This window comes from Panthera onca, chromosome D2 (genome assembly GCF_046562875.1).
Source record: "Panthera onca isolate mPanOnc1 chromosome D2, mPanOnc1 haplotype 2, whole genome shotgun sequence".
Taxonomy (NCBI): domain Eukaryota; kingdom Metazoa; phylum Chordata; class Mammalia; order Carnivora; family Felidae; genus Panthera; species Panthera onca.
This window is the reverse complement of record NC_138349.1, coordinates 26,437,377-26,464,642: the sequence shown is the minus strand read 5'-3', so window position 1 is coordinate 26,464,642 and position 27,266 is coordinate 26,437,377. Positions and strand designations below refer to the sequence as shown.

At 37.0% G+C, this 27,266-nt stretch overlaps 1 protein-coding gene across 6 annotated transcripts in view; it reads right to left on the bottom strand.

The window, feature by feature from the left end:
- NT5C2 (5'-nucleotidase, cytosolic II) overlaps positions 1 to 27,266 on the bottom strand; it is a 148,973-nt gene that overhangs the window by 63,296 nt on the left and 58,411 nt on the right. For 4 of the 6 annotated variants that reach the window (XM_078434796.2, XM_078434794.2, XM_078434797.2 and 1 more), the window contains exon 2: positions 13,071 to 13,195. In XM_078434796.2, coding sequence (XP_078290922.1) covers positions 13,071 to 13,171 — 101 coding nt within the window. In that variant the 5' untranslated portion in view covers positions 13,172 to 13,195. Of the gene's footprint in view, positions 1 to 423; positions 1,344 to 13,070; positions 13,196 to 26,159; positions 26,328 to 27,266 lie in introns of those variants that run through there. The other 2 variants (XM_078434795.2, XM_078434798.2) reach the window with 2 other exon arrangements.

Here is a 27,266-nt window from a genome sequence, read left to right as displayed (position 1 = left end):
TTTCACAACATTTTCCACAGGCACAAATTATTTGAAAATGCCTTTGAGCTTTTAAACTTCACTCATGTCTATATAAAATTCTTTGGAAAGACACCCCTATTTATTTCCAGTTTTCATAAACACTTGCCGCAGAAAAACAAAATCAGTTTACCACAGAGTAAACAGCGTGCTTAAAGCTCACTAAATTCCTATGGAGAGTATCCATCCTCAATGCTGTCTTTCAAAATAGCAATAGTAAAACTTTATAGTAGAGTATATGTGAAGCATTAACAACGTAAGCTTTCAGCTAAATTTCTTTCAATCTCTCCCTCTACCTTCTCTGTCCGGCTGGTAACACTGCTTATTAATCTTCCAATTCACAGATGACTAGAACATTTTTTTCACTGAGAAAAATGAAGGAGAAAGAATAATAAACTCACTTACCCTTCCTTAGACATTCTCAAAGATCTACTTCCTCTGGATGAGAATACAGGATCAACAAACAAGCTTCAATGATCTTTTGAGAACTGTAGCTCATTTGTTAAAGCACAGAGAACTCTGGCCCTGAGAGGCCCAACAAATTCGGGCACAATGCCGAACCCTAACCAGGCAATATCTCAGCGACCAATAGCCTCAGCTTTAAATACTTGAAAACCTAAGAATAATAGGAAAAAATTGGAGGGCAGAAAAAATAACTAATAGTCTGAATTGTTTAAGACTGGCCAGGTTAGGAAAATGACAAGTTCCCCTAAGAGACAGGAATCATTAGAGGCAAACACACAGAAAAAGCAAATTTACCCCCTAATGAGGCCTGCCAATAGTAAGCAAACAATGAGTTTCACAGAATGGAGTGGCCTTAGTCAGTCCAAATCATTTTTAGTTTTCTCTGGGAGAAAAAAAAAAAAAATCAATAGGATAAATAATACTATGTCTTAATTCTCAATTTAGTTATTTCCTCCCTTAGAAAATGAACAATGTGAACTACAGAGGAAGGAAGTATTTATATGCCAATCATATTACAGAAGGAATATAAAGTATTTCCACTGAGGTCTTTTTTTCCTGATCATTAACCGCTTTTAAGGAAAACATCTGTGTTCACAAATATTTTACTCCATCACCTGAAAATTTCAGCTCATGTGGAAAGAAATTTACAGATCTTTGGCATATGGGGGATAAATTCAGAACATTCTAGAGGTTAATTACAAATTTCAGAGCAAGTCGAAGTTTAAAAGACAAACATCTGCAAATTTCCTTCCTCCTGACCAAATATAATGCATGGGGATTATGCAACAAGGGGAGAAATAAACAAGTGTGTGAAAGTCTAAGAAAACTGAGATGTCAAGTAAATCCTTCTACTGGTGATTCAAATTGAAAATAAAATATACATACCTTCAAGAAATACTACATGAATTACAACTTAAAAAAAATTATCTCTTTAAATATTACCTAAATATCTTACTATAAAGGTTTCTATTAGTCATTAAAATGTTTAGTCACCAGTAACTAAAAGCACTATACCTGAAACTAAAATAACACTGTATGTTAAGTATACTTGAATAAATTTTTTTAATAAAAGCACTATTAAATGCTATAAATTCAAACAAATTGTTTTCAGTTTATTTAGAAAAGCAGTATGGTGTAATGGAAGAAGAATGAGCACTGGAGCAACTAGGTTTAAATTCTAGTTTCTCCACTTTCCTGCTCTGGAACCTTGAGTAAGTTATATATGCTAAGCCTCAGATTTTTTACCTATAGAAGACAGATAACATCTGGTAGGGTTATCGTCATTTGTAAGCACTCAAAAAACTTCGAGTGTTGGGGTACAGTAAAGCAACTGGGTAGCTTGTCAAGCATTATCTCACCAAAATATCTCTTGAGAAATATTTTTTTAGTCCAATTTTCAAATTGTACATGAATATAAAGAACTTTCACCGACCATCCTCAAACCAAATTCCATAAATACAGGAACACAAACTGAATAGGGAAAAATGATCTAATCCTTAAGACTGCCAATTTCCCCTGGCTTCCCTGGATTTTCAGTTTGTGGCATCACAGCTCAGTGTGGTGGAAATAAATGTAATTACTAAGTTTAAGCCTTTACTACTTGCAGAGAAAGGGAAAACAAAAATTCTCACTTGGACAAAGGGTATACACACTTACATGTGCTTCCTGTGCAAATGATACTGCACTGTTTGAAGAGGATTAGCTCTTTCAAACTTCATATGGATAGTCAAGAAATATTATTGAATCTCTATGTGCCTGGTACCCATAATACAAAGATAAACATGGCAGCCCTTGATTTTAAGGAGTTCAAAGTCTAACTGGGAGGAGACCCACTCACAAAGCTTAAAAGCAGTGTGTAACTACAGTGTTAGAGATATGCACAACAGAGAGATGCATCTATAGTCTCTTGCCTGAGTCTTTCTGAAAAGACAAAATGCCCAAGTTCTTGTTTTTTAAACAGATATTGTGCTAAGCACTTTATATTATCTCATTTAATCTCAAATAACTCTGAGGTATATATTATTCCAATTTCACAGATGACAAAACAAGACTATAGAAGTTAAATACTGTGGGGGCGCCTGGGGGGCTCAGTCGGTTGAGCGTCTGACTTCGGCTCAGGTCAGGATCTCATGGTCCGTGAGTTCGAGCCCTGCATCGGGCTCTGTGCTGACAGCTCAGAGCCTGGACCCTGCTTCAGATTCTGTGTCTCCCTCTCTCTCTGCCCCTCCCCGTTCATGCTCTCTCGGTCTCAAAAATAAATAAACGTTTAAAAAAAAAAAAGGAGTTAAATACTGCGATTCTAAAGAAATTAAACGGAATAATGCAAAATGCTAACCTAAGGTCCAGCCTCTTAATCACCATGATAAAAGGATTAGATTAGCAGGTGTTAATCAGGCTAAAAGAGTAAGTGGAGAACATTTCAAAAGAAGAGGAACTAAGAATGAAAAGCAACTTAACAGACATTAGGATGTGTAGAAAAAAAAAAAACAACCCTAGACTCAACTCAGAATTAATGGAATAAAGTTTGAGGCAGGGAACTGCTCAAAATGAAAGTGAAAAGAAAAGAGTCAGTCTTACAGGACCTCAAATGTTATGTTAAGGGGCTTAGAATTTATCCCATTGCACAGAGAATGTGATGCCACTGAAGGTTTTAATCAGAGTGATAATTTGATTTTAAAAATAGATTTTCAGCTATGAAAAAAGATTGAAATCTTGCTGTATACAACGACATGGAGCTAGACAGTATAGTGTATAGAGAGTATAGAGCTAGAGAGTATAATGCTAAGCAAAGTAAGCAAGTCTTAGAAAGACAAATACCGTATGACTTCACTCTTATGTGGAATTTAGGAAACAAACAAAACAACCAAAAAAAAAAAAAATGGATTTGAAGAGAACAAGGCAAAGAGATCTACTGGGGTTACTGTAGTAATCCAGGACAATGAGGACCAGAGCCTGGACTAGTATTATCAGGAATGAAAAGGCCAGAATCTATAAATGACTAGGTTCACATTAAAACACACATATGCAGGGGCACCTGGGTGGCTCAGTCAGTTTAAGCGTCGGACTTTGGCTCAGGTCATGATCCCACGGTTTGTGAGTTTGAGCCCTGAGTCAGGCTCTGTCCTGACAGCTCAGAGCCTGGAGCCTGTTTCAGATTCTGTGTCTCCCCCTCTCTCTGCCCCTCCCATGCTTGTGCTCTCTCTGTCTCTCAATAATGAATAAATGTTAAAAAAAAAAAAAAAAATTTAATGCACACATATGCATGTATTCTAAACGTATTGAAAAGGGACTACAAAGATGATCTCCAAACTACTAATGGTGTTCACCTGTGAGAAAGAGGTGTGAGGATGAAAGGGAAAGTGAAGGGGAACTTTCATATTCCACACTGCATTTCTGTACTCCTGAATATTGTACAATAAGAATTTACTTGTGCTGACAGCACAGAGACTGGAGCCTGCTTTGGATACTGTTTTTCTCTCTGCCCTCCCCCACTTCCACTCTTTCTCTCTCTCAAAAATAAACAAACATTAAAAAAAAAAAAAAAGGAATTTACTTAGGGGCATCTGGGTTGCCAAGTAGGTTAAGTGTCTGACTTTGGTTCAAGTCATGATCTCACGGTTCATGAGTTCGAGCCCCCAACTGGGCTCTGAGCTGACAGCTCAGAGCCTACTTGGATCCTCTGTCTCCCTCTCTCTCTCTGCCCCTTCCCTGTGCTCTCTCTCTCCTCAAAAATAAGCAAACATTAAAAACAAAAAAGAATTTACTTGTCTATCACCTAAATAATTTTAAACACTGTTAAAAAAATAATTAAGAGATTAAAATTTGGGGGGCACTTGGGTGGCTCAGTCAGTTAAGCATCCGACTTCAGCTCAGGTCATGATCTCACGGTTTGTGGGTTCAAGCCCGCATTGGGCTCTGTGTTGACAGCTCAGAGCCTGGAGCCTGCTTCAGATTCTGTGTCTCCCTCTCTCTCTGCCCCTCCCTCTCTGGCACTCTCTCTTTCTCTCTCTTTCAAAAATAAAAGTTTAAAAATAAATGAATAGGGGCGCCTGGGTGGCTCAGTCAGTTGAGCTTCCGACTTCGGCTCAGGTCATGATCTCACCGTCTGTGAGTTCGAGCCCCACGTCGGGCTCTGTGCTGACAGCTCAGAGCCTGGAGCCTGCTTCGGATTCTGTGTCTCCCTCTCTCCCTAACCCTCCCCCGCTCATGCTCTGTCTCTCTCTGTCTCAAAAATAAAATAAAACATTAAAAAAATTAAAAAATAAAAATAAATAAAAATAAATGAATAAATAAATAAAGAGATTAAAATTTGGGATTATTGTGTTTAACTTCTGAAATAATTTAATTTCTGAATGGATGTATTAACAATTAAAATTTTCTTTTTTTTTTTTTTTATTTTAGAGAGAGAGTGAGAGCACAAGTAGGGAAAGGGCGGGGGGGGGGGGGGTGGTGGCTGAGGGAGAAGGATGGGGGGGAAGAGAGAGAGAATCCCAAATAGGCTCCACACTTAGTACAGAGCCAGACATGGGGCTCTATCCCACAACCCAGGATCATGACATGAGCCAATATCAACAGTTGGATGCTCATCCAACTGGGCCACCCAGGTGCCCCTAAAATTCTCTTTTAAAAAGCCTTGAGGGGCGCCTGGGTGGCTCAGTCAGTTAAGCATCTGACTTCGGCTCAGGTCATGATCTCGCAGGTCGTGAGTTTGAGCCCTGCATCAGGCTCTGTGCTGACAGCTCAGAGCCTGGAGCCTGTTTCAGATTCTGTGTCTCCCTCTCTCTCTGCCCCTCCCCTGCTCATGCTGTCTCTCTCTCTGTCAAAAATAAATATTTTTAAAAAAAGAAAGAAAATATATCCAAAGTTATTGAGGAGGAATATATATAAGACTGACACTTCTGATATGCCTTTTGTGTAACTTTAACTTAAGCTCAGTACTAGTATATTGAATAACATATGATGTTATGAAACAGGATGCATTATGTAACGTTATATATTAAATGATAAATAATACAATTAAATCAGTAAGAATGGAAAGAAGAAAAAAATACAAGTAAAAAGTAAACAAATGAACCTAATTTCACTGCATACAACTACCCTAACCATAGTGTATAGAAAAAGAGCAAAAAAGAACTAATCCAAATAACTTAAAAAAAACAGGCATCTGATTACATACTATTAGTCACTGGCAGGGTAGAGTAAGAAAGCAAAAGTAATGCAACAAATTCTGAACTTTTTATTTTTTTTATTTAAAAAAATTTTTTTAAGTTTATTTATTTATTTTGAGACAGTGTGAGAGAGAGCAAGCAGGAGGGGTAGAGAGAGAGGGAGACAGAGCAAATCACAAGCAGGCTCCACACTGACAGTGCAGAGCCCAATGTGGGGCTCAAACTCACAAACTGTGAGCTGAAATCAAGAGTCAGACACTTAACTGACTAAGCCACCGAGGCGCCCCAAATTCTGAACTTTTTAAAAGTTTGTTTGTTATGGTATGAGCAAATCAATTATGAAACTATTCTAGATGTATTATTAGAATGAGCAAATGAGTAAAGATGTTGATGTTGTGAAGATTCAGGGTTCTCTTTACAGAACAACAGATATTTTCATGAAATCAAAGTAAACAAGGGGGCACCTGGGTGGCTCAGTCAGTAGAGCGTCTAACTCCTGATCTCACGGTTGCAGGCCCAAGCCCTCTGCTGGGTGTAGAGATTACTTAAAACTAAAATTAAAAAAAAAAAAAAAAAAAAAAGAAAGTAAACAAGAAAGAACCTTATTGGGAAAAACTGGAATTAGAATAGTGCAAACTCATGATTTCAAAAATATATGTAAGAATGTGTGTACTCAGTGAAAATAATTTTGACAAATAAAGGTAGACATCTCTAGAATACTCCACCCAAAACAAGCAGAACATACTTTCTTGTCAAGTACATATAGAAGATTATATAAGAATGAGGTGCAAATCAATAGCAAAAAGTTTGTGGGACATTCACAAATACGTGGAAATTCAACAACACATTCCTGAATAACTGATGTGTCAAAAAGAAATCATAAGAGAACATAGAAAATACTTCAGAGATCACTCAAAAACACACAACATATCAAAATTTAGGGGATACAGTGAAAGCTGTACTGAGAGGTAAATTTATAGCTTTACAACGCATTTATTAAAAGAGAGAAAACATTTCAAAGCAATGACCCAAGCTTCTACCTTAAGAAATTCAAAAAGGAAGAGCAAATTATACTCAAAAAACAAGCAGAAGGAAGCAAACGATAAAGATCAGAGCAGAAATAAAACAAAACAGAAAAACACTGGAGAAAAGTAAATGAAACCAAAGGTTGGTTTCAACAATATAACAACATTTAGCTAGAATGAAGAAAAAAAGAATCAAATTACTAAAGTCATAAATGAAAGCAGACACATTACTACTGACCTTAAAGAAATAAAAACAAATAGAAGAGAATACTATAAACAATTGTATGCCAACATAACAGGTAAAAGAGATGAAATGGACAAATACCTAGAAACACACAAACTACCAACACTGACTCAAGAAGAAATAGAAAATCTGAATAAACCAATAATAAGTAAAGAAATTAAGTCAGTAATAAAAAAAAAAAATCTTCCAACAGCACAGGCAACCTCAGTCCTGGGCTAAACAGTGTACAGACACAAGTAGCCCTGGCTACTTCAGATAGATGGAAGCCTTTTGTATTTAAGCAAGTTGGAGGGGAGGGGTGACAGAGGAAGTATGAGAGAAGAAGGAGATGTGAACATTAAGTTATTCACATTGTCCTGATGCTGAATATGGATGCTGGTATATCCAAATATTGACATAGTTCTTGTGTTTTTCAATTTAAGAAAGAGAATTTGCAAAATCTTTTTTGGTTGTATAAACCGGTTATATTCATGACCTTGTATGTATTTCATAAAGTGAATATCAATAAATACTGTTTAAAGTAAAAATAAAAAATCGTCCAACAAAGCTGAAAATTTATAGCTTCCCTGGTGAACTCTATCAAATGTTCAAATAAAAATTAACACCAATCTTTCTCAAATTTTTCCATCAGAGTTGAGCCAGTAGTACATCTCAATACCTAAGCCAGGAAAAAGAAAATATAGAACAATATCCCTATGTAGATTAAAAAAAAAAAAATCCTCAACAAAATACCAGCAAACCAAATCCAACTAAGTACAAAAACCACATGATCATTTCAATAGACACAAAAAAGCATGTGACAAAATCCAACACCCTTTCATGATAAATACATTCAACAAACTAGAACTAGAAAGGAATTTCAAACTAGGAATAAAAAGGAATTTTCATAACCTGATTAAAGGACAGCTATGATAAACCTGCAGCTAACATCATACTAAATGATGAAAGATTGCAAGATTTCTTCCTAAGGTGAGGCAAAAGAAAAGGGATGTTTACTTTTACTAGTCCTGTACAGCGCTGTACTGGACATGATAGCCAAAATTAGGCAAGAAAAAAGGCCTCCAAATTGGAAAAGAAGTAAATCTATCCTTATTTGCAGATGACATGATCTTATATGTAGAATCACTAAAAAATCCACAAAACAAACAAACTGTTAGAGCTAATGGCTATTTTGTTTTTATGCCATCCATATATCCTCGGTAGTGAAGAATCAGTCTTTTGCCCATTTCCTCATTGGGTTGAATTTTTAAGTTCTTTATATATTCTGGAAAGAAATCTTTAACAGATGCGTGATTTACAAATATTTTCTCAGTCCGCAGCAGCCTTATACTTAATAGCTAAAAACCAAAAAGCTCTAAGGTCCATAAACAGAAAATAGATGAACAAACTGTGGTATACTGATAACAATGGAAGGCAGAATAATAATAAAAAAGAACAAATTACTGATACACACAAAAATATAGATGAATCTATCTCTCAAACATTACTTTGAATAAAAGAAGTCATACACAAGAGTCCTTGAAGGTGAAATATGCTATCTAAATATGAGTAACATGTCTTCAAACGGAGTTTCTTTCTATGGATTTCATTAAATCAAAGATCTGCTATCTCTTTTTTCTTTTTAATTTTTTTTTTAATGTTTATTTATTTTTGAGACAGAGAGAGACAGAGCATGAACGGGAGAGGGTCACAGAGAGAGGGAGACACAGAATCTGAAACAGGCTCCAGGCTCTGAGCTGTCAGCACAGAGCCCGACGCGGGGCTCGAACCCACGGACCGTGAGATCGTGACCTGAGCCGAAGTCGGACGCTTAACCAATCGAGCCACCCAGGTGCCCCTTAGATCTGCTATCTCTTATTCTCTCTCTTCCTTGCCACTGCCACCAAACCACTTTTCTATTTTACTTTTAGGTAGGTTTTTGGAAGAAGCATAAAGGGAATGGAAGCAGAGAAACAAACTGAAAATGTTTTAGGATCCAGTATCTTTTTTTGAACAATAAAGTTTAGAGAATCTGTATTCCATAAAGTAGGATCACCACACATTACGAAGAGAACTTATATTTAGAAGAGACCAGGAATACCTATGATGTAAGAAAAAAAAGGTAAGTCACTGAAATTTTTTAAACTTTTCACGCTGAGATAATTCTAGATTCATATGCAGTAGCAAGAAATAACACGGAAAGATTCCTCTATATCGTTCACCTAGTTTCCATCAAGGAGAAGATCCTGTATAAATACAGTACAATATCACAACCAGGGAACTGATATCGATACAATTCACCAACTTTATCCAGATTTCACCAGATTTACATGCATTCATGTGTATGTAGCTTCATGTAATCATCACTGAAGTCAAGACACAAAACAGTTCCAATCATAAGGATTCCCTGTGTTATTTTTTTACAGCTATGCTCACCTCCCTTCACTTACCCCAATCCCTAACTCCTTGCAACACTACTGTTCTTAATCTCCATAATTTTGTCATTTCACGAATGTTATAGAGATGGAATCATGTACTAGGCAAACTTTTGAGATTGGCTTTATTAACTCAGCATAATTTTCTTGATACAGCAAAGTTGTGTGTATTGATAGTTCATTCTTTTTTATTGTTGAATGGGATTCTTCAGAGCTAATATTTTAGGCAAAAAAATAGGGTGAAAAAAAACCCTTCCCAGCTCCTGAATCCTTATCTGCCATTCCCTAGGAATATGAAACACTATTCAAAGCATTAGAATGATATACTAACAAAAAAAGTTTAACACAGTTCTGATAACTCGACCTCACTCTTCTTATTCTGACAAGATATATGCCATCTGTATATTATTTAAGGAACACAGCTGCTTGACATTTCTGAGGACCTATCTCTTCCATGTGATTTTCAATTCATAAGATGGCTATTGAAATCTTATCAACTTGTCCATTTGACTATTAAAACCTATACTAAAATGACAGGTTAATTCAGCTTAATCAACGATACAACTAAAACGCTGAATGACATTCATGTGATATGTACTAAGTGGTTAACTGAGAAAGAAATTAAAATTTATCAACATGGCAGTCTCCCTCTGTATAAAACCTGATACTTGTTTTTAACTTGCAGTTAAAAAAAATCATAAACACTTCTAATTCTACCAGTGTGCCAAGCTACAAATACTACAAAATAATTTTATATAGGTACACAAATACCTTTTTACTCCTTAAACATATATAATAATTTAACTCTGAGTAGAGAAGAAATTAGAGAGGTTTAAATAAGCACTGGAATGGCTTTGGAGGCCTAAATTTCAATTTAAAAAATCATTTTGGAAAAATATAAAGAACTTAAAGACAAAGTGATTACAAGGTCTTTTAAAATAAGGCAAAAGACTGCTTAACCAAAAATTCACAGGCCCAATTGTTTATCAGACCTCAGTTCAACATGATAAAACCACTGCTGAATTCATAAGCTATATTCATAAAGAACCAACTTACTTACAGAAATTCTTCTGTACTATAATCATCAAAATTTAAAAGGAAAGAAACAAATACCTGATTTCAGCACCCTGGGCACAGTCAACGTCGAGAGAAGATGCAAAATCTAATTGTTCCATTCTTGGATTTGATAGATACAAACTGTGATCTATACTGATCACTATCAGATTCTCAGTGTTAAACAAGGAACTACCTAAGAGGTAGTTGTCTAACTTGCCTCCTTCAAGCCACTGTAACATCTGAGCAACTCAGCCTATCTTCTGACCATAGAGCAAAACTATTCCAATGAAGGGTTTGGCTTGATAATTATCTTCAGCCTAGAAGACTCAATAACCATAATAAGGAAATGAAAGACGTACAATAGTCATACATTCTGAAGGCCAGTTTCTTAAAAATGACTCATGACCATCATTTTTAAGACTAATATTAGCAAGAAAAAAGCCAGAAGTTAGATGTCTATTTACTTAACTAAAAATATTTAGCTTCTTCTAAAAAGGGAATTCTAAAGCATCACACAGTGTATAGTTTATGATAAATGATCATCAGAGTCTACCTAATTCAACCAGTGATAAATTACCAACTCCAATAAATGTCTTTAATAAAAAACCCTAGAAACAGAATATTCTACAAACTTATTTAACTAGAAAACTAAAATAAATTCCTTTTAAATGATTTCTATTAAAAATTTTTAATTAACAAAAGCAAATACTTGCAAAAATTCAAGAACCCAAATTCTACATTAAAAGGAAAATCTGCAATATACGACAAGATGGATAAACCTTGAGAACACTACGCTAACTGAAATAAGTCTGTCACAAAAAGACATACTGTATGATTGTACTTATATGAATACTTGGAGTTATCAAAATTATAAAGACAGACAGTATAATGGTGATTGCCAGGGGCTGGAGGAGGAAAGGGGAGTTACTGTTTAATAAGTATAGTATCAATTTTACAAAATGAAGTTAGAGGGATGGATACTGGTGATGGCTGCACAACAGTATGAATGTACTTAAAACCACCGAACCATATGCTTAAAACAGTGAAGACGTAAACTATATGATGTGTACACTTTACCACAATAAAAAGGAAAAAAATGTTTTAAGTGATCTAAAAATTCAAATCCTTGAAGATGTTTTTCTCCTGTTTCTATTATTTCAGATTGTACTCTACTATATGAAGACTATAGGGTGCAGAGCCAATCTACAATCTTACAGGAAATACCATTCTAAATGAGTCAGAAGCACTCAGGCTATATATGACATACTACATACAATTAGGACATGTGAGGTTTACTCGATGATCTCTCTTCATTGCACAATTCTAGCCCCTGTTTCTACTGACAAACATGTTACATCATAACCAAATGTATGCAGCATAAACACTAAACAAATAACTGAACAAGTATAAAACACCTGTATATTTCCTCTTTCCTCCAACCTAGAAACAAATGAGTAATTATGAGTTGTTGTCGGTTCCTGGAGTTCCCATACAACTTTTTAGCACTACCAGTACACCAGCATTTCTTTCTACTTATACCTTGCTTACCCAAGATGGGAAGCCAGATAGTTCTAGTAGGGACCAGGACTTTGTATCCTATTAATTTATGGAAAATGTAAACTTCTAATTTCTGTCTAAAAACAAACGATCTCTAAACGCAGTACTTCTACGTATTTTGGCTACTGAAGGTTTGGGGAGAGACAGCCACTTAATTGACTCCATTAAAAGTGGCATATAAAAATATTTACATTTTAAACTTTTAAAGGATTTTTAAAAGGATTTAGAGAAAATATTAGTCTTAAGATAATAAATGTTGCTAATACTCAGCATTACCACATTCAATCGAATACACAGTAGCCAGGAGAGACAATTTCAAACAATCTATTTAAAAACTATAATCAGTTTGTAGCAAATGTCAAATAAGAATTTCATTCTTATTTTTAAATGTTTTTACTTACTTTTGAGACAGAGAGAGCATGCACACAAGCAGAAAAGGGGCAGAGAGGGGGACAGAGAATCCAAAGTGGGCTCCACACTGAAAGCAGAGAGCCCAATGCAGGGCTCGAACTCACTGTGAGATCATGATCTGAGCCAAAGTCGGAGGCTCTTAGTTGGTTACTAAGCCACCCAGGCACCCCAAGAATTTCACTCTTATTAACTAAGGTACAGAGCGCCTGGGTGGCTCAGGCAGTCAGTTGAGCATCAGAGTTCAGCTCAGGTCATGATCTCACGGTTCATGGGTTTTAGCCCTGCGTCCTGCTCTGTGCTGACAGCTTGGAGCCTGGAGCCTGCTTCAGATTCTGTGTCTCCCTTTCTTGCCCTCTCCTGCATGTTCCCTCCTGCGTGTTCCCTCTCTCTCCCTCTCTCTCTCTCTCTCTCTCTCTCTCTCTCTCTTAAAGAAATTAAAAAAATGTTAACTAAGGTACAATTCTCCAGCAGCTGAAGACTTTCTTCAGTTAAGGACTTTTATTAGTAGATATATTAAAACACAGCAGCAGCAGTATGGTGTACTAGCGCTTAAAAATCTAGACTCTAGACTAGGTTTGAACCATAAACTGGCCTTATAATCTATGTAAATTGCCTAACTTCTCTACACATTAATTTCATCATCTGTAAAATGAGGACAATATGTGCCCACTTTACAGAGCTGTTTTGAGGATTAAACAGACAAAATACTTACCGATGATAGGCTTCTCGCCGATACTTTTTCAGGGCATGCTTATCCATGTTAGCAGGCATATCCGCTGCATTCTGTAACCGATCACTCCAGGAGGTTGACATTTTATTTCAATTGTATGCTGAATTCTAGAAAAGAAAATCAGTAGTTTAGTAGCTTAATGCTGGTATCTATTTACTGTTATCTGATTTTTTTAAAAATCAGAAAAACTCTAGATTGCAAATTTACTGATATAATTATCTATTTAAATATACTGAATATGGTAAATATACTGAAAAATTATACTTACCCTTCTAAACTATGTCAATTTACAAAAATAATTTCATATGGTAATTTCTATCCAGACAGATCATATTCCAAATAATTAAGCATGACTGCCAATAAAAACTAACTTCAATCCTAGATTCTAGAAGAGACCTAGACAACAGATTTGTGAAAATATATTAATTTTCAGTTAATATAGGTTTCAAAATATGTAAAGTAAGCAACTCTTTAATTCTCTTTTTTTTAATGTTTATTTTTTTTTTTTTTTTTTTTTTCTTTTTTTTAAACGTTTATTTATTTTTGAGACAGAGAGAGACAGATCATGAACAGGGGAGGGGCAGAGAGAGAGGGAGTCACAGAATCTGAAACAGGCTCCAGGCTCTGAGCTGTCAGCACAGAGCCCAACACGGGGCTCGAACTCACGAACCATGAGATCATGACCTGAGCCGAAGTCGGACGCTTAACCGACCAAGCCACCCAGGCGCCCCTTAATGTTTATTTTTGAGAGAGAGTGCAAGTGGTAGCACTCTTGTGTGCACAAGAGCACAGGAGGGGCCGAGAGACAGAGACAGAAAGGCAGAGACAGAGACAGAGAGAGAGGAAGAGAATCCTAAGTAGGCTCCTTGCTGTCAGGGTGGAGCCCAACATGGGGCTCAAACCTAAACTGTGAGATCATGACCTATGCTGAGATCAAGAGCCAGACACTCAGCCCACTGAGCCACTCACGCACCCCAGCAACTCTTTAATTCTAATCAACACACTAAGCTCAATCAATGGGGGTAGAATTGCAAGTAATGAATGTCTGATTTCTAATTATATCATGCTTTTAAATTTTTCTACAATTATCTTTCAGCTGGTATTAAAGACTATGGACTAGAAAAAAAAAAAAAAAGCTAAAGCATTTTACCTATTAGAATAAACATCTAAAATAAGGTGAGCATGGGGAGCCTGGCTGGCTCAGTGCAACATACAAGTTTTATTTTAATTTTTTTAATGTTTATTTTTTTGAAAGAGAGAGAGCGTGAGTACAAGCAGGGGACGGGCAGAGAGGGAGACACAAAATCAGAAGCAGGCTCCAGGCTCTGAGCTGTCAACAAAGAGCCTGATGCAGGATCTCGAACTCTCTCGAACTGGGAGCCACCCAGGCACCCTGGAACATGCAACTTTTGATCTCAGGGCTGTAAATTTGAACCCAAGGTAGGGTGTAGAGATTAAATCTTTTTTTTTTTTTTTTTTTTTTTTTTTTTTTTTTTTGAGAGAGAGAGAGAGAGAGTGTGGGGAAGAGGGACTGAGGGAGAGGGAGAGAGAGAATCTCAAGAGGGCACCACACTCAATGTGGAGCCCGACACAGGGCTCAATCCCACAACCCTGGGATCATGACCTGAACTGAAATCTAGAGTCAGTCAACCGACTGAGTCACCAAGGTGCCCTCAAAATAAAATATTTAGGGGAAAAAAAAAAAAAAAAAAAAAAAAAAGGAGTGCCACAGAAGTGCCTGGGTGGTTCAGTCAGTTCAGTTCAGCGCCCAACTCTTGATGTCACTTACGACATTAAGTCAATTTTTAAATTTTGTAGGTTTGTTTTTTTTTAAAAATGATTCATTGAGGTGAAATTCAAAAAAGTTAAACCATTTTAAAGTAAATAAGTCAGGGGCACCTGGCAGGCTCAATTGGAAGAGCATGTGACTCTTGATATCAGGATTGTGAGTTCAAACACCACTTTGGGGGGCGCCTGGGTGGCTCAGTCGGTTAAGCATCCGACTTTGGCTCAGGTCATGATCTCACGGTCCGTGAGTTCGAGCCCCGTGTCGGGCTCTGTGCTGACAGTTCAGAGCCTGGAGCCTGCTTCCAATTCTGTGTCTCCCTCTCTCTCTGACACTCCCCCGTTCATGCTCTCTCTCAAAAATAAATAAACATTTAAAAAAAAAAATTCAAACACCACTTTGGGTGTAGAGATTACTTAAAAATAAAATCTTTTATTTTTTTATTTTATTTTTTTTTAAATAAAATCTTTTAAATAAATAAAGTCAAAAAATAAAAAATAAGTCAATGGCATATTCATAACATTGTGCAATTTCTACCTCTATCTAGTTCCAAAATATTTCCATCACTCCAAAGTAAAACCCCTTACACTTTAAGCAGTTTCTCCCTCATCCCCCTTAGCCCTCAACATGGCAACCACCAATCTGGGTTCTGTCTCGACAGATTTATCTATTCTGGATATTTCATATAAATGGAATCATGTAACATGTAACCTATTGTGTCTGACTTCTGTCATTTAACATAATATTTCTCATTTCATCCATATTGTACCAAGTTTCCATTGTACGTATTTATCACAATTCATCACAATTGATGGATGTCTGGACTATGTCCACCTTTTGGCTACTGTGAATAGTGCTGCTATGAACAGGTACAATGTATTTACATAGCAGTCTCCAATTCTTTTGAATATATACTTAGGTCTGTAAGTTTTTAAAGTAACCATGATTTCCAAACACTGTTTACAGAACAACAGTACTGGTATTTATAAAAGATTCTAGTTAAAATCTTTTTCTTTATTTATTATGAGAGAGCAAGAGAGAGAGGGCATGAACATGGGGGGGGGGGGGGGGAGGTGCAGAGAGAGGAGAAAGAATCCCAAGCAGACTCTGTACTGTCAGTGCAGAGCCTGACGTAGGCCTTGAATGAACGAACCATGAGACCATGACCTGAGACGAAATCAAGAGTCAGATATTTAACCGACTGAGCCACCCAGGTGCCCCTCTAGTTAAAACCTTATTAAAGTTTAAAATTAACTTGAGAGGAAGTTATTTGTTAGACTATTATAATTAAATATAGACATACTATAAGGATTTTTTTCTTATAATAAAAAAAGATTCATGTAACAAATCTGGACCATTTTGTGGACCAAAAAGGGAGAAATTTAGAAGTGAGAATTATGATGGAACATCAATGATTTCTGGAATAGAGATTGGGAAGAGGACCAGAAATATAACTTACATGTATTTAACACTCAGATATGAAATTTGTATTCTATGGTAAATTAAGAGAAATCAGAATAGTCATGCATTAAAACAAGACTTCAACTGTAATTATGGTCCATCCAATAAAGCAAGGGAAATAAAATTTGTTTATTGTTGAGGTTTTTTTAAATTGTTGAGGTCTTAAGGAAATTCCAATTTTTAAAAATCTCAATATTCACAAAAGGCTACTTCTTAACATTTTTTCTTTTTAAATTAGGGAGATGTGCAGAAGGTGAGCTCTCTAATCTTCATTTGTATAATGATTAGTACACACGGGTGAGGAAACCCATTTGAAGCCTGAAAAAGAACCAACCAGAGTTAAAAGGAAACAATCTCTGAAGCTCATGCAGGTTGGGAAGAGTTCCCATCCCAAGTAGCCAGAATGAAAAACCTCATCACTAACACAGTATTGAGTAGAGTACAGTTGGAAGGGTTTGTGTGGGGCAAAATCATCAAGACTAAACATTGCTTTCATCCTGCCTAGCAAAAGTTAAAAGACCTGAAAGGACCAAACTGCTTCCAAGTACCTCAACCATGCCAAAAAACAAAGTTTAAACATATTCATAAGAATACAAAAATATCCAGCAACCAACAAGGTAAAATTTATACTGTCTGACATTCAATCAAAAATTATTAGCATTCAAAGAAATAGGACAATATGACCTATAATGAGGAGAGAAATCCATCAATTGCATAAATGACACAGATGATAAAATTTGTACAAACATTTAAAAATGACAACTACAATTATCTGAGATGAAAAACATGCTGGAGGGGTGGCTGGCTGGCTTAGTTGGAGAAGCATGGGACTCTTGATCTTGGGGTTGTGTTTATTTAAAAATAAAATCTTAAAAAAAAATTTTTTTTAATCATGCTGCAATGGTATTGGCACAAAAACAGACACATAGACCAATGGAATAGAATAGAAACCCCAGAACTAGACCCACAAACGTATGGCCAACTCATCTTTGACAAAGCAGGAAAGAACATCCAATGGAAAAAAGACAGTGTCTTTAACAAATGGTGCTGGGAGAACTGGACAGCAACATGCAGAAGATTGAAACTAGACCACTTTCTCACACCATTCACAAAAATAAACTCAAAATGGATAAAGGACCTGAATGTGAGACAGGAAACCATCAAAACCCTAGAGGAGAAAGCAGGAAAAGACCTCTCTGACCTCAGTCGTAGCAATTTCTTACTTGACACATCCCCAAAGGCAAGGGAATTAAAAGCAAAAATGAACTACTAGGACCTTATGAAGATAAAAAGCTTCTGCACAGCAAAGGAAACAACCAACAAAACTAAAAGGCAACCAACGGAATGGGAAAAGATATTTGCAAATGACATATCGGACAAAGGGCTAGTATCCAAAATCTATAAAGAGCTCACCAAACTCCACACCCAAAAAACAAATAACCCAGTGAAGAAATGGGCAGAAAACAGGAATAGATACTTCTCTAAAGAAGACATCCGGATGGCCAACAGGCACATGAAAAGATGCTCAACATCGCTCCTCATCAGGGAAATACAAATCAAAACCACACTCAGATATCACCTCACGCCAGTCAGAGTGGCCAAAATGAACAAATCAGGAGACTATAGATGCTGGAGAGGATGTGGAGAAACGGGAACCCTCTTGCACTGCTGGTGGGAATGCAAATTGGTGCAGCCGCTCTGGAAAACAGTGTGGAGGTTCCTCAAAAAATTAAAAATAGACCTACCCTATGACCCAGCAATAGCACTGCTAGGAATTTACCCAAGGGATACAGGAGTACTGATGCATAGGGGCACTTGTACTCCAATGTTTATAGCAGCACTCTCAACAATAGCCAAATTGTGGAAAGAGCCTAAATGTCCATCAACTGATGAATGGTTAAGAAATTGTGGTTTATATACACAATGGAGTACTACATGGCAATGAGAAAGAATGAAATCTGGCCCTTTGTAGCAACGTGGATGGAACTGGAGAGTGTTATACTAAGTGAAATAAGACAGAGAAAGACAGATACCATATGTTTTCACTCTTATGTGGATCCTGAGGAACTTAACAGAAACCCATGGGGGAGCGGAAGGGGGAAAAAAAAAAGAGGTTAGAGTGGGAGAGAGCCAAAGCATAAGAGACTCTTAAAAACTGAGACCAAACTGAGGGTTGATGGGGGGTGGGAGGGAGGGGAGGGTGGGTGATGGGTATTGAGGAGGGCACCTTTTGGGATGAGCACTGGGTGTTGTATGGAAACCAATTTGACAATAAATTTCATATATTGAAAAATAAATAAATAAATATGTAAATAAAAATCATGCTGCATAGGATGAATAGGTTATACATGAAAGAAAACATTAATGAAGTTGAAGAAAAAGCAATAGAACCTATTCAAACTAAAAGAGAGAAAAGGACCAAAAAAAAAAAAAAAAACAATTAAGAGCACCAGTGAGCTGTGCAAGTTCCAAGCACCTTGACATATGTGTAATTGGAGTCCACAAAGGAAAAGAGAAAGGACGAAAAGAGAAAAAAAAAAAAATTAAAGAAACAGAGAAAAAATTTCCAAATTTGATATAAACCATAAATCCATACATTCAAGAAAACTCAGCAAACCCCAAGCACAAGAAACATTAAAATTACATCAAAGCACATCAAAACCAAATTCCTTAAAAAGTGGTAAAGAGAAAATATTAAAAAGGAGCTAGGGAGAAAATAAACACATTATTATTATTATTTTTTAATAAATGTTTATTCGTTTTTGAGAAAGAGAACGTGAGCAGGGAGGGGTGGGGGGGTAGAGGATCCAAAGAGGGCTCTGCACTGACAGCAGCAATCCCAATATGGGGTTCAAACTCATGAACCGTGAGATCAGGACCTGAGCCGAAGTTGGATGCTCAACTAACAGAGCCACCCAAGCACCCCAAAAACACATTCGTAAAGAAGAAAAAAGGAGATTTCTCATCTGAAACAGTGAAGCCAGAGGAAAGTGAAGAAATACCTTTAAAGCATTGAAAGAAGTGTCAACCTAGAATTCTATACCTGGCAAAAATATCTTTCTGAAATAAACTTTTTCAGACACATGAAAGCTGAAAGAATTCATCACCAGCCAACTAAAAAAATAAATAAATAAATAAATAATTTAAAGAAGTCCAGGCAAGAGGAAAACAATACCAGATGGAAATCAATCTACACAGAATAATTATAAAAGATTTTTTTTCTATGTTAAATTTTTTTTTAAGTTTATTTATTTATTTATTTATTGAGAGAGAGAGAGAGAGAGAGAGAGAGAGAGAGAGAGGAAGACAGGGTAAGCACAAGCAGGGGAGGGGCAGAGAGAAGGAGAGACAGAATCCCAAGCAGGCTCTACGCCATCAGCACAGAGCCCAATGTGGGGCTCAAACTCACAAACTGTGAGATCATGACCTGAGCCAAGATCAAGAGTCAGATGCTTAACCAACTGTGCCACCCAGGCACCCCACTCCTATGTTAAATCTGTTTAAAAGACACCTGTTTAAAGCAACAGTAGTAACAAAGTATTGTGAAGTTTATTATATAACTAGAAGTAAAATGTAGGACATCAATAGCCCAAAGGTGGGTAGGGGGAAAATAAAAATATACTATTGTAAGATTCTTATAGTGTACAAGAAGTAGTACAGTAACACTTGAAAGCAGACTGTGACAAAGTAAACATGCATACTATACACCCTAAAGCAATCACCAAAATTACACAGAGTTATGGCCAGTAAGGCAACAAAAGACATAAAATAGAAACAAAAAAATAATCAACTTAAAATAAGAGTTAAAAAGAACAAAAGGAAACAAAAAAAAACAGGACAAACAGGACAAAATAGCAAGGTAGTAGAATTTTACTTAACTATATTTTTAAAAATTGCACTACATTCAAAATGCCTAAAAACTCCAATTAAAAAGAAGCTCTAGTGGGTATATTAACATTAAACAAAGTATACTTCAGATCAAAGAATCACTATGTATAATTGATAAAAAGGTCAATTTGCCAAAAAGATACAGCAATTACAAACATATGCACCCAACAATAGAGCTCCAAAATACATGGAACAAACATTGATAAAAGTGAAGGAGGAAACAGATAGTGCTACAATAACTGTTGAAGACTTAACTACTGATAAGGATATTCAGGTCTACAACAACACTATAGACTAACTACACCTAACACGCGTATAGGCCACTCCGCCTAACAACAGAGTACACATTCTTCTCAAGTGCTCAATCACAAAGCTCAATCACAAAGCTAGTATCAATACATGTTTAAAAACTGACAAAAAATGCAATCATACAAAATATCTTCTACTACCACAATGGAATGAAGCTGGAAATCAGCAACAGGATGAAAAACCTTATGACTCACAAATACACAGAAATTAAACAACACTCTTTCCAACAACCAATGGATCAGAGAAGAAATCACAAGGAAAATGTGTGTGTGTGCACTCGTGCGCACTCTCTCTCTCTCTCAAATAAAAAATAAAGAGGCACCTGGGTGGCTCAGTCAGTTAAGCATCTGGCTCCAGATTTCAGCTTAGGACATGATCTCATGGTTTGTGAGTTCAAACCCTGCAACTGGCTCTGTGCTGACAACTCAGAGCCTGCTTGGGATTCTCTCTCTCCCTTTCTCTGCGTCTTCCCCACTTATGATAAAAATAAATAAATAAACTTAAAAAAAAAAAAAAACAAAAAAGAGGGGAAAAAATCGCAAATCAATAACCTATGTCTTCAGGAATTAGAAGAGAGAGACAAAAAAAAAAAAAAAAAGGTAAATTAACTAAACCCAAGCCCAGCAGAAAGATCAATGAGAACAAAAGTTGGTTCTTTGAAATGACCAACAAAATTGACAAACCTTTACCTACAATGACTAGGAAATAAAGAGATAAGATTCAAATAACTAGAATCAGATGAAAGTGGGGACATTATTACTGACATATGTACACAGAAATAAAAATCAAATCCATCAACATATTAAAATAATTCATCACAACCAAGTGGTGTTGGGTCCAAGAACACAGGATGACTTATCTTTCTTTTCTTTTTTTACTTAGTTTGAGAGAGAGAGAAAGCATGAGTGGGGTAGGGTCAGAGAGAGAGGAGACAGAGAGAACCCAAGCAGACTCTGTACTGCCAGATCAGAACCCAATGTGGGAGAGATCATGACCCCAGCCTAAGTCAGATATTTAACCAACTGAGCTACCCAGTCACCCTGGGATCATTTATCATTCTAAAATCAGTCAATGAGAGGTGCCTGGGTGGCTCAGTCAGTTAAGCACCAGACTTTGGCTCACGCATCATCTCATGGTTGGTGACTTTGAGCCCAACGTCGGGCTCTGGGCTGACAGCTCAGAGCCTGGAGCCTATTTCAGATTCTGTGTGTCCCTCTCTCTCTGACCCTCCCCCACTTGCTTGTGCGCGTGTGCGCGCGCGTGCTCTCTCTCAAAAAACAAAAAAATTAAAGAAAAATTTAAATCAATGTAACAGAAAAACAATATATCATCTCAATACAGAGCAAACAAGTACAAGACGAAATCCAACATGCTTTCCTGATTTAAAAAAAAATAAATCTCAGCAAATTAGGTATAAAAGGGAACTTCTTTAGTATGATAAAGTGCATTTACCAAAAACCTACGGCTAATATAATATTAATGGCAAAAGACTGAATGTTTTCTCCCTAAGATCAGACAAAAGAGATGTATGCTGTCACCACTCAACATTGTACTGAAGGTTCTATTCTAGCCAGTATAATCAGGCACCTGGCAGGATATATAAAAATTAATATAAAAATTAATGCAAGGGGTGCTTGGCTGGCTCAGTCAGTAGAGCATGAACTCTTGATCTTAGGGTCATGACTTCGAGCCCCATTTTTGGCACAGAGTTTGCTTTTAAAAAAAGTAATTCATAATGAATGATAGACCTAAATGTAAAACCTGAAACTCTTAAACTTTTAGAAGAAAACATAAGGGAAAATCTTTTTTTTAATGTTTTTATTTATTTTTGAGACAGAGACAGAGCATGAGCAGGGGATTTTTTATATTAAAAAAATGTTAATGTTTATTTTTGAGAGAGACAGAGACAGAGTGCAAGCAGGGGAGGAACAGAGAGAGAGGGAGACACAGAATCCGAAGCAGGCTCCAGGCTCTGAGCTGTCAGCACAGAGCCCGATGCGAGGCTCAAACTCACACACTGTGAGATCATGACATGAGCTGAAGTCAGATGCTTAACCGACTGAGCCACCCAGGCACCCCTAAGGGAAAATCTTTGAGAGCTCTTGAGTTAGTAAAAATCTCCTGGTTTCCACACCTAAAACACAATTGATTAAATAGGTTGATAAATTAGATCCCATCAAAGTTTATGGTTTCTGCTCTTCAAAAGACACTGTCTGGCACAAAAACAGACACTCAGATCAATGGAACAGAATAGAGAACCCAGAAATGGACCCACAAATGTATGGCCAACTAATATTTGACAAAGCAGGAAAGAACATCCAATGGAATAAAGACAGTCTCTTCAGCAAGTGGTGCTGGGAAAACTGGACAGTGACAAGCAGAAAAATGAACCTGGACCACTTTCTTACACCAGACACAAAAATAAGCTCCAAATGGATGAAAGACCTCAATGTAAGACAGGAAGCCATCAAAATCCTCGAGGAGAAAGCAGGCAACAACCTCTTTGACCTTGGCCACAGCAACTTCTTACTCAACACATCTCCAAAGGCAAGGGAAACAAAAGCAAAAATGAGCTACTGGGACCTCATCAAAATAAAAAGCTTCTGCACAGCGAAGGAAACAATCAGCAAAATTAAAGGCAACCAACAGAATGGGAGAAGATATCTGCAAATGACATATCAGATAAAGGGTTAGTATCCAAAATCTATAAAGAACTTATCAAACTCAACACCCAAAAAAACCCAAATAATCCAGTGAAGAAATGGGCAAAAGACATGAATGGACACTTCTCCAAAGAAGACATCCAGATGGCCAACCGACACATGAAAAAATGCTCAACCTCACTCATCATCAGGGAAATACAAATCAAAACCACAGTGAGATACCACCTCACACCTGTCAGAATGACTAACATTAACAACTCAGGCAAGAATGCAGAGAAAGGGGAACTCTTTTGCACTGCTGGTGAGAATGCAAACTGGTACAGCGACTCTGGAAAACATATGGAGGCTCCTCAAAAAATGAAAAATGGAACTACCCTAAAACCCAGCAACTGCACTACTAGTTATCTATCCAAGGGATACAGGTGTACTGTTTCAAAGGGGCACATGCACCCCAAGGTTTACAGCACCACTATCAACAATAGCAAAAGTATGGAAGGAGCCCAAATGTCCATTGACCAATGAACGAATAAAGATGCGGTATGTATGTACATACATGTACATATACACGATGGAGTACTACTCGGCAATCAAAAAGAATGAAATCTTACCATTTGCAACTACATGGATGGAATTGGAGGGTATTATGCTAAGCGAAATTAGAGAAAGACAAATATATGAGTTCACTCATATGAGGACTTTAAAAGACAAAACAGATGAACATAAGGGGAGGGAAACAAAAATAATATAAAAACAGGAAGGGGGACAAAACATAAGAGACTCTTAAATATGGAGAATAAACAGAGGATTACTGGAGGGGTTGTGGGAGGAGGGATGGGCTAAATGGGTAAGGGGCATCAAGGAATCTACTCCTGAAATCATTATTGCACTATATGCTAACTAATTTGGATGTAAATTATAAAAAAAAATTAAAATTAAAGAAAAAACTAATTAATTAAAATAATAAACATAAAAAATAAAATAAAAATCAGTGTATGTAAAAATAAATAAACACCAAAAATTTTTTTTAAAAAGGATTCTGTATTTTGTCAAATGAAAAAAAAAAATACACTATTAAGGAAAAGACAAGCTACAACAACAAATTCCCAGGCTCATGGAGCTTACATTTTAGTGGAGTCGGATAATAATCAAATATATAATATTGTGCCAGATGATCGTAAGTGGTATATGGTAGAAGTCAAATAAATAAAATGAAGAAATAAACAGTGACAATGGTTACACTACAGATAGAAAAACCTTCCAAGACCTCTATGAAGAGGTGACATTTGTTCAGAGACCTGAGTAAAGTGAGGGAATAATATATAAAATAAAACAAACAATAAATCAACTTACCACAGGTTCACATTATAAGCTATGTTAATATGTTTTGTACCTTAGGGTTTACATGTATGAGTGATGCAAAATATTTAAAATATTTTATTCCCTTAGAAAGTTTTTTAATTTTTTTAATGTTTATTTATGTTTTGAGAGAGAGACAGAATGTGAGCAGGGGAGGGGCAGAGAGACAGGGAGCCACAGAACTCGAAGCAGGCTCCAGGATCTATGCTGTCAGCACAGAGCCCGACATGGGGCTCGAACTCACAAACTGAGATCATGACCTGAGTCCAACCAAGTCAGATGCTTAACCAACTGAGCCACCCAGGCACCCCCCCCTTAGAAAGTTTAAATATTGTCTCTTCAATCTGGTTGGTATATTCAACTTATTATGCAGGTCCCTTTCATTGCTAACAGAGGGCTAAAAACAAAACAAAATTGTATTTTCATATTGCATTTCCATTAATATATTTTCTATCTCTGGGCACCTGGGTGGCTCAGTCAGTTAAGGGTCCAATTCTTGGTATCAGCTCAGGTCATGATCTCACAGTTCATGGGATCAATCCCAAACAAAGCCTGTTTGGGATTCTCTTTCTCTCCTTCTTTCTCTGCCCTTCCCCCAAGAACTGGCATACAGATGTGCCCGCCTGCTCTCTCTCTCTCTCAAAATAAATAAAATAAACATTAAAAAATATTTTTTTCGGGGCACCTGGGTGGCTCAGTCGATTAAATGTCCAACTCTTGGTTTGGGCTCAGGTCACGATCTCATGGTTTCACGAGTTCAAGCCCTATGTTAGTCTCTGTGCCAGCAGCGCAGAGCTTGCTTGAGATTCTCTTTCTCTCCCTCTCTATGCCCCTCCCCTACTTATGCTGTTTCTCTCAAATAAATAAACTTAAAAAAATTTTTTTTAAATATATTTTCTATCTCTCCAGTAAGGGAGAGGGGAGATAAGTTACAGTACGGGAGAAAATATTTGCAAATTACACATCTGAAAAAGGATTATATCCAGAATACACAAAGAGCTCTCAAAATACAGCAATAAGACAAACAATTATAAAAATACAGGCAAAAGATTTGAACTGATGTTTCTTTTTTTTTTTTTTAACGTTTATTTATTTTTGAGACAGAGAGAGACAGAGCATGAACAGGGGAGGGGCAGAGAGAGAGGGAGACACAGAATCTGAAGCAGGCTCCAGGCTCTGAGCCGTCAGCACAGAGCCCGACGTGGGGCTCGAACTCACGGACCGCAAGATTGTGACCTGAGCCGAAGTCGGCCGCTTAACCGACTGAGCCACCCAGGCACCCCGATGTTTCATCAATCAAGATAGATGGCAATTAAGTACATGAAATGATGCTCAAGGTCATTTATCATCAGGGAAATGCAAATTACTACAGTAATATTCCACTACATTACTATTAGAAAGCTTAAAATTTTTAGAAGACTGACCATGCCAAATTTAGTGATGAAATAGAGCAACTAGAACTCTAATACACTGCTGATTGAAAATATAAAAATGATACAAGCATTTTGGAAAAGTTTTCCATTTCCTTAAAAGTTAAACACGTATCTACTATGTGGCCCAACCTTTCTACTCCTAATTATCCAAGAGAAATGAAAGCAAATGGGGTACCTGGGTGGCTCAATCAGTTGAGCGTCCAACTTTGGCTCAGGTCATGATCTCACACAGTTTGTGGGTTCGAGCCCCGCTTCGGGCTCTGTGCTGACAGCTCAGAGCCTGGAGCCTGCTTTGGATTCTTTGTCTCCTTCTCTCTTTGACCCTCCCCCACTCATGCTCTGTCTCTCAAAAATAAATAAATGTGAAAAAAAAATTTAAAAAAGAAGTGAAAGCAAATATAAAGACTTTTACACAAATATTCATAGCAACTTTGTTTGTAATAACCATAAAGTAAAACAAGCCAAGCATCTATGAGCAGGTGAATGGATAAACTGTAGTACATCCATACAATGGAATAATACTATGCAATTTAAAAAAAAATGAACTACTGGGGCTCCTGGGTGGCTCAGCTGGTTAAGCATCTACTTCAGCTCAGGTCACAATCTGAGGGTTGGTGGGTTTCTGTCCCACATGGGGCTCCATACTAGTCTGAAGCCTGCTTGGGATTCTCATGCTCTCCTCTCTCTGCCCCTCCCTTCCTGGTGCTTTCTCTCTCAAAATAAACAAACTTAAAAAAAAATGAACTACTGATATACAACATGAATAAATTTCAGAATTATGCTAAGTGAAAGCAGACAAACAAGACTGCATACTACATGATCCTGTTTACATAAAATTCCAGAAAATGCAAACTAATCTGCAGTAACAGAAATAAGATTAGTGGCTGACTGAGGTGAAGGAGTAAGGCAAAGAGGGACTCAAAGAAACTTTTGGGAGGGATATGTTCATTATCTTAATTATGGTGATTGTTTCACATGTGTACACATACATAAAAACTTAGTGTATACTCTAAATATGTGCAGTTTATTGCATATATTTATACCTCAATGAAACGGTTTTTTAAAGTCAGGCTTTTTCTTTCCTCAAAAATTAGAGGTAGAGGAGCGCCTGAGTGGTGGCACAGTTGAGTGTCCAACTCTTAATTTCGGCTCAGGTCATGATCTCCCAGTTCCTGGGATTAGTCCATGGGCTCCTTGCTGAGTGCTGAGCCTGCTTGGGATTCTCTCTCTGCCCTTCCCCCACTCTTGCTCTCTCTCAAAATAAACACACAAAAAAATGAGA